This window comes from Monopterus albus, unplaced genomic scaffold (assembly GCF_001952655.1).
Source record: "Monopterus albus unplaced genomic scaffold, M_albus_1.0 scaffold20.1, whole genome shotgun sequence".
In the NCBI taxonomy this organism is placed as follows: domain Eukaryota; kingdom Metazoa; phylum Chordata; class Actinopteri; order Synbranchiformes; family Synbranchidae; genus Monopterus; species Monopterus albus.
Window position 1 is genome coordinate 536,783 of NW_018127900.1, and position 11,299 is coordinate 548,081.

An 11,299-nucleotide genomic window follows, 5' to 3' on the forward strand; every position below is an offset into this window, starting at 1 on the left:
TTGTGCATTATAAGTGTTCACAGCTGTGGCACATGGTATTACTGTGACCTAGAATGTATCTTCAAATAGGGTATGGTGTGTGAGTGAAAGAGTTAAACATGCACTTGAGAGCTTTGCCTGTCTAGAAGACTACCAGGGTGTTCCCATATGAGGCAGACACAGGTGTGATTAGGAGGATCAGGATCAGGTTTCTCGGCACCAGACTGGGTTAAGTCGACAGCATATAACTAGCATCTGAAAAATGTAAACAATACATGCATGCACTCACATGTACACACAGATCTGTGTGCCCATATGCATTGACAGTACAGTATATATTTTGATTGTTACATAATAAAAATAATTGCTAAAGTAACACCAAGGGAAGCCACTTCTTAATCCTCACAATGATTCAGGTACAGCCTTGATTTCTCAAATACAGTGACAATGATTAAATATTTACTTGGTTTTTTTTTTTTTCTTCAAAGCTTTTCCTGTTTTTGTTTCCTTTAATTACTACCAAATTACAGTTCTCATCAGGAAATTGTCCACTAAAATTATGAACAATGATTATGGAATTATGAACCCATAAATTCATTTTGTTTTTCAAATTCATGTTTTTGAAGCAAAATAAAATTCAAAAACCAACTAAATTAGTTACCGAAGTTTTTATTTCACAGTACTGACCTGCTAGTGTTTTCAGGGCTTTGAACATACAGTATCTTACAGTCTTCATCAGAAGTCATTATCATTATTTTACGCAGTAAGAGTTTGAGCTGGCCTTTGTGAATGACTTCCTTAATATTCCTTCCTAGTCAGTATTTTGGTCTGATGTTCATAATGTCAGCTTAGGTTGTTTGCTTCCAACATTCATTCAGTCACTTATTCAATTTCTCTTCAGTCTCAGTTTGAATATTTTGTGTGTATATTGCCTGTTTGCTATATTATCATATACTGTACATTAATAACAAGAAAGCCTTCTTATTAATGTTGTGATCTTGATTTCAACCATATCTCTTTGCCTGAAATGTTAATTTCAACATGGGGGATAGTAACATGTAAATAAGATCAGGCTCCACTGCCTGCATGCCCAGGTCCAATAGTATCACACCTGTGTGGAAACATAAATTGAATAAACACAGATCAGTGGTCAGAATGCACAGAGAAATGCTGGAGATGACTGGGTGAAAGGAAAGGAAGCGCACTGGGATGTAGAGATGCGCACAGCCTCCTCACCAGTTTATACACACATACACACACATCAAGCTAAATGGCAGGTTGTGCTTTCCAAGTTCAGTGGGTCACAATCGCCACCCCGTGATCCAGCAGGGTCCCCAATGGCCGGTGTTTATCAGCCCATTTCAGATGAGTTATATTTAGGGCAGCTTGGGCCAGACGCCATTCTCCGTGCTGATTTACTGGGCTGCTGGGAGCGTTGCTCTACCTTATCCGGTTTCCACAGTCAACCCAGTGTAATTTGTCAGGATATGGCTTGCGGAGCTATAAACCTGTGTGTATGTGCATGTGTGCACGTGCGTTTGGCATTAAGTTCTGTCAGTAATAGCTCCTGATTCCTCCTGCTCTTTCTTCCTCTCTCAATCTCAGACACACCCAGGTGTATGCCTGGACACACACACACACATACACAGACAAACACCCTCCCTCTCACACACATGGCCTACAACTCAGATAAGAGCACCATTTATTGTGAAATATATTGAGCTATTGTGTGATTCTCCAAGGCAGCAAGCAGCGATTCCTCTTAAAGCTGTAGTAAATCATCTCTGACAAAGAGAGACGATGAAAGACAGGCATTTACACATCCATACATCCCTGGTCTGGACAGCAGGAAGGGTGGAGTCTCTCTGTCTAACGCGGCAGTGATAAATCAACATTTTTCCATCTCTGATGCAGGAAACTAGCACTTTTTTTTTTCTTCTGAAAATACATGTTCTGTCATTGTTTTTGTCTCTTGCTTCAGTCCTTCTCTTTCTCTGTACTTCTCTGTCTGACACGCACACAATTTCCCAGGGATACAGCATGTCCTGCTGTCCTAAAAAGAGTCTATTTCATCTTATCAGCAATAACAGACAGACATGAGCACTACAGGCAGGAGACTAGTTGGTTGCGCAAGTAATAAATATATATAATATGATAAATTAAAAGGAGAAAATACTATAGCCATGATATACAGTAAGGCGAACAAGGGAGCAATTTTGCCAAAATTTAAGACAAACATATTTTATAAAGTAAGTCTTTGCCTGTATCACTAGGTTTTACAGATTTATTTCATTGTTAATCCATGTGGCAACTGCCAGGCTGAGAATCTTTGCAGCTTTTAATGTACAAGCACTGAAGATCATTACTAAGATGATCTGAAATGGATTTTCCCAAACCAGGTCACTGGGATTGCAGTTTTTCTCACACAACATTTATGTGACATGCGCACATGCACACCCTCATATGCATGATGAAAGTTCTTGTAAGAGTGTCCAGTCGAATTTAGAAATTCCAGGAAGCTGATGACTTCCTCTCTCAGTCCACAAACCAAACATTCCCGTCTATCTCCTGTCCTCGATTTCTCCCACAATTCCTCCTCCTCTTCTTGTCCTAAACCCTGATCTACTTCATCTCCCCCCGTTCCTGCTTGTTTTCTCTCTGTGCATTGACGAAAACTCAAATGGATCAAATATTTGACCCACTTGTGGCTCACAGATGCAATTCAACTCAAAAGTCTAATTACGTTACATGTGAATGTGTGAATAAGAATTGAGTATGGTATTGTTTCCTTGATTTTGTGTGTTTGGGTGGGGGGTCTTGCCCTTTCATGAAGTGGTCCTGTGGAAAAGTGCTAGCCAGTGATGAAGAGTGTATTGACTGGTGGACCAGGCGCCTGGCGTATCGATTTTGCAGGAGGGCGATCCTTCAAGGCCTTACTATTGGCACACTGAGTTAATCTGCTCAGTTTAATCAATACTGACTAACTGAAACTATCATTGCACAGCATCTCCTGTCAGCGCTGTGTTTGTCTAGGTTTTATTGGTTTTATGTGCGCTTGTTTGTGTGTTTATGCAGGTTGAAGGGATGGTTTGTAGGTGTGCGACTGGGAAAGCAAAACCAAAGCCTGGCTCCTTGGTGCCTGTAGACGGGGGTGCTTTTTTGTGGAAGTGCTATATGTAGTCTGTGAGTCATGAGCAGTAAAGACTCAGTGCAGCACTGTGAGGTCATATAAACACTATAGCATGCTATTATAAATCTGCAGCTTGAGTTCTAGCCCGCCTGAGGCAAAGTACAGCAACTTGGCAATGTGTTGCCACTGAGGGAGGCCTGGCTGAGTGGCTGGATTGAATGTTGCTGACCATGTATTCTTGCTCTGTAGAAACTGTGGTTTTTCTGCAACAAAAATGTCTGCAAGAGTGGGATAAAATAAAAACTCTGTGCTCAGGTTCTCTAACACCATCCCACTCTGTTTCTGTCTTTATACCTGCCTGTGTCATTTTCTTCCTGTATGCTATGTGTGCTGAATATCTCCCTCTGTACACTGTGCTCCTGTCTCCCTATCTGTGTTATCTTTCTGAATGTATTTTTGTTTCTCCTCATTTTGTCCTCCTGCAGACCTAACATGGAGAACACCGGTCGGGTCAGCGAGTCCGGCTCGTCCATGGTTAAACATGCCCTCAACCCTGACAAAACCTTCATGCAAGTCCACTACCTCAAGGTGAGAGACTTAATCTGATAAAAGTAGCAATGGAAGGTGAAAATAGATGGTGGTGGTAGGAAGGAAACAAAGGGCTATAGAACAAATCAAACTATTTAAAAAAAATCCTTTAATGTCCTTTCAGTTCACCCACTCTTTTGTAGTTGCCATTGGAACAGCACTTGTAATGGCTATTGATGTTGCTCCAAAGTTTTTCTGTCTTTCATGGATCATGTTTTGTTGTTATTTGTCTTGTCCTTTGTCCAGGGCTACTTTCTCCTCAGGTTCTTGGCCAGTCAAGTGGGAGAGCAACAATTCATCGACTTCTTCAGATTATTTGTGAAGAGATACCACGGGCAACTCATTTTGTCTCAGGTGAGACTGTTGTATAGGAATCTCATTTTTACTTGATCAACTTAACAGAGGATCTCAGTTCTGACTCATAGCTACTTCAGAGGCTGTTAATAACATTTGAACTGTTTTAATATGACCTGTCTCTAAGGCACAATGTCCTTAAATTAATTTAAGGCTGATGTGATCTCGATTGCCAGAGTGTTATATTAGTTGAAAATGCTCCAGCAGCATTTCAGATTGATGACCGTACATCAGCTCAGCCACATATGTTTATTCTGCTGGGGCCATGAAGCTGAGTGATCACACCTGGAAGTCTCTGTGTATGTGTTCCACCTGGCTCCTGTTTCTTCAATGGCAGCTTGAGGCTTCTCACTAATAACGGAATATAACATAAACACTGTTTGTCCTTGCACTCCTTACTTGAGATCAAGTATGTCTTTCTCTTTCCTTCCCTCCTCACCTCCCTAAATACCTCAATTTTTGTCTTTTTCCTTCTTTGGGCAGGATTTCCTGCAACTGCTGCTGATTACCTTTCCTGACATGGAGAGGTATGTAAATGGATAAGAAAAATGCTTACAGTGTAATTCATGAATAATGAAAAATGCCTTGATGCATTAAATCCTCTTTGATTTGGGCTCAAGTAGTGCTAGGCTGGTTTCCAGTTCTGAACTAATTGGAGAGGCTGCTTATCAGTTTTCTGGTCAGTTTTCCTTAGCGGATGTAATTAGGCAGTACATTTAATGGCAAATACATGAGTATGTGTTGACTTGGCCTGTGCTCTTACGCTAACTTGGTCCTACTGTGGAAACGTGGCTAGCAATAGCTCCCAATGCCAATACTGTTATGAGAGAAGTCTTATCCACTCTCATATTAATTGAAGTGTAAAACGATAACTGCGCCTCCTGCTCTTCTCCTCTCCAATTTTCTCTCTCCCTTTCTGCACTTGCTTAGTCAGTCATTCAGCCCACTAGAAGAGCAAGGTTTAGGATTTGAATAGACACTCTATGCAGGGTGTGGGGGTCATATATTTTGCTCGTTCCATAGACTAAATAGTCTGAACTTAAGCATTATAAGACTAAACTCCTACACACACATAAAAAAAAATCAATACATTCATTGATTTTTGTTAGTAAGAAGTCAGTATTCCCTAAGCATTGCAGTCACTCTTTCTAATAGACACTACATTGTGTCCTCTATTACTGTTAAGGTGATTAGCCTCTAAAGTGAAAAACATGAAATAACTGGTAGAGACATGCAGTACCTCATGCTTTTAGCAGACGTAAAGCTTATTTCTGTCTACTCCTATATATGACATATTGTGTTCGTGTTAATCTTTTGTTTGCCACACAAGAGTACTTTTCTCACATAATCCTATGTAATCCTACTTTATGCTGTCTTGCTCTGGTATGTAGCAGATGTTTAGTCTTTATGTACTCTCTATGGTTTAACTTCAGATGCCAAGAAATTTCCCCGCGGTGAAGCTGTCAGCAGGGTTTTTAATTTCCAGGTTCTGGAGAAATTGGTGCTTTATTGGGAGTATTATCTCTTCTAGTACACTATAGTATAAAATAGTTTTTATGAGCTTCAATTTACTAAATACCTTGTCTGTCTATTGCTCTTCTGGTCCAGCACTTTGGCCCAACATTAAATACCTCAACAACTATTGGATGGATTGCCTTTAAATTTTGGCACAGGCATCTAAAGTCTGCACAAGATGATCCTTATCATGTTAGCATGCTATCATTAGCCTTCAGCTCAAAGCTTTGAGACATGGCCAAAAATAAACAATAACAGATGCCAAAAATCTGTGGCTATCCTACTGTCATGGATCACTGAAAGAGAAAATATACATGTCTGACATTTATGTTACTCTGGGGGCTATTTTAATTCCTGAACCAATTTTTTTTTTCTTTTTATTTATGTTTATTGACAGAGTTCTGATGGGCACTAATGTGTGTGCTAGTGTGGTTTAATTTACATTCTGTTGTTGGAACAGCATATAAAACTAAATAAATATGTAAAATTTGTGTATAAAAATGATTCATGGAGATAGAACATTAAAAGAAAGGTGTGTTCACTGAGTCCCCCTGATCTACATATTTTGAGCTTTAGTTAGAAGAGTGTGACTAGGAGAAAATGGATAGAAATGACCTTACAAATAGTTCTTTTTCCAAAATAAGCCATATACGGGGCTAAACAGTATAACAGATATACAGTAATAGTTTAAGTACAGGTGGGCAGGGTTGATGATGATTGATTTAAATTGACTGGGAGGGAGGGTATGATACATACACACTGCAACTTCATGCTGAAAGTTGGGTTGAATGTTTATGGGCCATTTCTGTCACTGTGTGTGTTCTGTGTGTGGCTCATAACCATTTCATGTGGAAACCATCAGCTTTGGCCCGCCTCCACTATACACACACACATACATGCACATGCTTGCTTACTGTAGGCCTGAATGCTTGTCCTGCTATATAAAAGTGGGAGTGGCCCTTTTTGTTTAAGATGTTGGCCTAAACCTTGAGTCTGCCTTGAATCTAACAATATTTTCCCACACCCATGTTGTCATAGGCTGTCTTGGGCAATAACAGTCATTGCTATAATAGGAATAATACTAACACTGGTGCCATTGTGTTTCAGAAAAGACCTCACCCTCAATGCTATTTATGCTGACTGGCTTGATCGGCCGGGAATTCCAAAGGTATGATGAATCTCTTTCTGTCTTGTTTTCTTTTTAAAATGTCTCAAATATAGAATTTAATTATGTTGCCTTTTGTGTTCAATAATGTCCCAGTGATGATTGAAACTGAAAGAAACCAGAGGCCTGTGTTTTGGGTGATCTTCTCATGCCTGACTCATGCGTGCATGGGCTGTTAATTTTAAAGTTTTTGTCACTAGACTTGCTTGTGGTTATGGAAAAGATTGGTTGTTTTAAGTCTTTGTATGAACTGGCTGATGATCTCTAGTTTTTCTCAGTTTAAGGCACCCAGACCACTGCCGTATGCTGTTACTGTCATTGTTTTACTTTTATATTTTAGTTTGCTCTTCCTTCTTCCTAGTTTTTCTCTCCTGCTGTTCTTAGCATTCAGTGATCATGTTGTGTTAACGGACAACTGCAGTAACATTTGACAACCTGATTGGCTTCACTGCACAAACCACAGCCCTATTAGCTGGATTTGAAAGCCACATGCCAAGAATCATCCTGACTACGGATATCTGAAGGTTATGGTCTTTAATAATGAAGCAGTATGAGATCATTTCATCAACTACACTTCACCATAGTTTAAGATCTGATGTTAGGATCAAAGCCAGCAGTGTTAATGTAGTTTAAGCATTTTTTCTTGGATGACAGTAGTGACATCACATCTGTCTGAGCCTTGAACAACCGTAGACAGCAGTGTAATGATGCACTCATAATGAAAGTTATGTGTCACATTAGAAGTAAATAGCTGTCAGAATATAAGTACTACAGCTTAAATGGCATGAGACTATAGCTAGTAGGCATTTTGAAACAGCTAGACAGTGGCGGCGTTGTGTTTAACATGTTTGTTGTTGAATTTCTCAAGTTGGTTTCACAAAAGGTTATGAACTTAATTCCACACGTAAGGCATCGCCGGCAGTTTAGTAGACGCAGCCAGTTCTTGAAAAAGCTAATTGTGCAGCTCATGTTATCATTGTGCTGTTGAATCATAATCATCGACTATATTACCACACGATTACTGTATCTTGACAAGGTGAGCAGTGCTGCTCTTCCTCTGCCCTTTAATCGAGAAAGACCCACGGTCATGGATTGCAAGGCTACACACACGCACGCACACACACATGCACATACAATCAATCCACTTTAAACAGCTTCAATTCTCCCATCTCTATGGTAACAGGTCTTAATTACCACTGTGTGCATGTGTGTTTTTGTGTGTCTGTTCTTGTGTTGCTGTCTGGGAACGTTCACCTTCTAGATTATGTGATGATGTAACTGGAGTCTTTCAGGGGCCCCTGAGGGTGGAAAGGACAGTGTGCAGGGTCTGCTGTTTTCTCACACCTGATTGGGTGATGGCTAGAGTGACCTGCAGAGGCTTTTTTTGTGCTTGAAGTGCCAGTCATCAGCTAATAAAATCAGGTAGATCGATTGAAACCTTTTACAAGTGCAAGTGCTTGTGTGTTATGTACTGTACAGTAGACAAACACATGTTTAAATCTCTCTCTGTCTGCCACTGTTTTTCCCTGTTTCTTTCTTTCTGAGCTCTCTGCCTATCATCTGTCACTCGAACATGTACTTGAATTGGAGAAAGGAAGGAAATGGTTTGGCCTAATAATAAACAATGACATTCACCAATCCCAGAGTAAGAGATGTGGAATGGGAAGGCCAGCCTATTTTAGTCCTCTGAGTTTAGATGAGTAAGCACTCCCTTTGGGATGATGGATCTGGGCTGAGCTACTTTGTTTAAAGAAAGACTAGCCTTGATTGACCAGAGCTTTCAGCTTGACTCTTTCTTCCACTGTAACTCCTTCAGCTGACATTAATGTTTTATGTGGGTCTTTTTCTGCCAGGTTATCAATAAAAGCCTTTTTGCTACTGATCATCACAGACTGATATATTTAAACAGCTCATAGGAGGTTGAGTTCATTGGACTTGAGCACCTACACTGTTTTACCAGGCAGAAATTGGCTTTGGATTTACGTTGGTGTAACAGGTCTGAGCAGCTATAAATCAGAAAAAAGACTTTCAATCAGATGATCAGATTTATAGTCTGAAAGGTTGCTGTTTGTTTTAGGGCGGCATTAAATAATATGGGGAAAGTGTCTGTGCTGTACCAATTAGGATCCAAAAAGCTTTTAATCAAGTTGGTACTGTAGCAATACCAACATGCTAAAAATATTTTTAAGGATATTCAAGAAAAAAAAAATCTAATAAAAACTTCCCTCAGAAACTTCACGTATTACTAATTTAAGATGAATGAGGAATGTGTGCGTTGTGTGTGTGTGTTTTGTGAGAGATAGGTGTAACTTGTGAACTTCTACACACAATCTATTAGTGTTTCAGAAGAGAGACACCACAGACGGGGGAGCGGGACGAAGAGAGTGTCTGAAGTAGACAAAAGCCTTGCTATTCAGGGAATGGTAGTGGGGATCTAGGCAGCAAAAGAGCTATGTGTGGTATCCTGTTATACAATGCCAATTTACTGCTTCAACACTCACTACATTCTATACAGCCCACTCTTACAGCTCCCGCTCTCTGTACATTTCTATGTCTGCCTCACTCCCTCCGTCCTCGGCTTCTACACACACCTTCTGTTTCTATGCCGTGCCTGCTGGACTACTTTTGTGTAATGCTAGAGATTTACTGAGGCATGCAGTTGTAGTACTGAACTTCAGTTATGTTAACACTCAGAGATGAAACACTGTGTGTGTGCGCCCACACAAGGCAACATCTGTGCATCATGGATTGTATGAATATGATGTGGCACTGCTACAACTCGTCTGTCAGTGTGTGTGAGTGGTGTGACGTTACAAAACACCTTGATTTCATGCACTCCTGTCCGTCCCCTTGTTTTCCCCACCACCACAGACACACATCTCTCACTGTCATTGTCCTGATGTGTGATTTACATCATTCGATCAGTGGTTCTGCTGAAAGCTTTAATAAGGTTAGAGAGTAAGTGCTGTGCATTAGCCCGATCTGTGTGTGTGTGTGTGTGTGTGTGTATGTGTTTGCTTCCATGGCTCTGTGTTTGTGTGTAAAGGTGGAGGAGTGGATGTGTAGAGGACTGAGGTGACTGTCTGTTCAGTGATTGCTACTAATTCAGGTGGGTTTTTACCTCCTCCTCCTCCTCTTTTATTCTCTGTTCTCCATTCTTCCTCCTTTCTCTCATCCTCCTGACTCAAGACGCGAGTTTCTGTCAGAGGAACAAGTGATCGCACTCCCACCTCCTCCCTCTCCTCCCACCTCTCTTCTCTCCCTCCCCTTCCTGCTTTCCGTGAGCTCTCTCTCTCTCTCTCTCTCTCTCTCTCTGCCTCTGCAAAGCATTCCACTCTGTCCTGATCACTTGCCCCCGGCTCACTGCTTTCTCTTCTTTTCTGTTGTTCAGTGGCTTTGTGAAAGGAGCGCCGTGTGGTCAAAGACAAGGCTGGTGGAAGAAGTCAAAGCAGAGGTAAGCGCTCTCTCCCCTCCTCTTCTCTTATTTTCTTCTTGTCTTCGGGGAGTGGCGGACAGACTCTGGCATTTCTCAGAATTGACATATTGCACCTTGATATGATTGTCATTTGATTCCCATCACTCTCTTTTCCTGCACTCAGTTATTCTGCCACTATTTCTCTTTCCTGCTTCTTCTCTGTTTCTCCCTTCTCTGCTCATTTACACGTTCCGTTTCACAATGTTTGATACCATCTCTTATCGCTGCCTCGCATGCACTCAATCTACCTCTTTTGCTCATTTGCTCCCTGTATCAGTCTCTCCCTCTGCCTGTCTCTGAGTGAAGTGCGGCACACAGCGCTGTACATCTGTTGCGTGTCATTCTGTGCTGCCTATCAGGACCATAAAGGTTCAGTGTTGTTGTTAATTGTTTTGCCTATATTTTTCAATCCCCCGTTTATCTCTTTGTTAAAATAAATTGGAATGAACAGAATTTGGTCACATGTAATATGGATACCGTAAAACAGACAGAACGTTACATCTTTGAAATGACTTGTCCACTTTATATGCCATTTCAATGCTTGGAAACCTCACCTGTGTAATATTTAAATTACCACAGTGCTTGTCTTCGGTTGTTATACATTGAAACTGAGAGGAAGAGTCACTGAGGGGAGACAGAGTTTGGCCTTGATAGTGATTGGCTGTTTAATACAGATCTATGGTGTAGGGAGTTGCTGCGCTCCAGGCTCCATCACAGCTGTATACTTTAACTATTACTCTTTTGTCTCAGCTGTCTGTTTGTGTTGGTTATATTTGGAGCACAAGTGAGCCTAAGGTTGGAATTCATTTGTGTCAAGGATTGTAAGGGCTCACCAAGAGTGTGTGCCTTTCCACTTGAGAGATGGAAAGTGTGCCTTAAGTCTGTTAATATTTACTATTGGATGTGACCACTCACTTTTTCTCTTACACCATTTCTTGGTCCTTCCTCTTTCTCTGTCATTGCTACCCTTTTATGATTACCTCTCTATGCTCTCCACTTTCTCTTTCTCCTTCACGCTCTCATCCCTCTCCCTTGCTCAAAACCTGGTACTTTGTTCTCTCTCTCTCTACCTCCTCTCTCTCTTCTCTTTCCC

The 11,299-nt window shown here is 41.0% G+C and overlaps 1 protein-coding gene across 6 annotated transcripts in view; it reads left to right on the forward strand.

Moving 5' to 3' along the window:
- Positions 1–11,299, forward strand: part of aopep (aminopeptidase O (putative)) — a 75,714-nt gene that overhangs the window by 26,686 nt on the left and 37,729 nt on the right. For 5 of the 6 annotated variants that reach the window (XR_002274429.1, XR_002274428.1, XR_002274430.1 and 2 more), the window contains exons 9-13: positions 3,595–3,697; positions 3,944–4,051; positions 4,535–4,578; positions 6,674–6,734; positions 10,123–10,185. Coding sequence is in view for 3 of the 6 variants with exons in the window: in XM_020593742.1 (XP_020449398.1) it covers positions 3,595–3,697; positions 3,944–4,051; positions 4,535–4,578; positions 6,674–6,734; positions 10,123–10,185 (379 nt within the window). In the remaining 3 variants the exon portion in view is untranslated. Of the gene's footprint in view, positions 1–3,594; positions 3,698–3,943; positions 4,052–4,534; positions 4,579–6,673; positions 6,735–10,122; positions 10,186–10,330; positions 11,273–11,299 lie in introns of those variants that run through there. The other variant, XM_020593744.1, reaches the window with a different exon arrangement.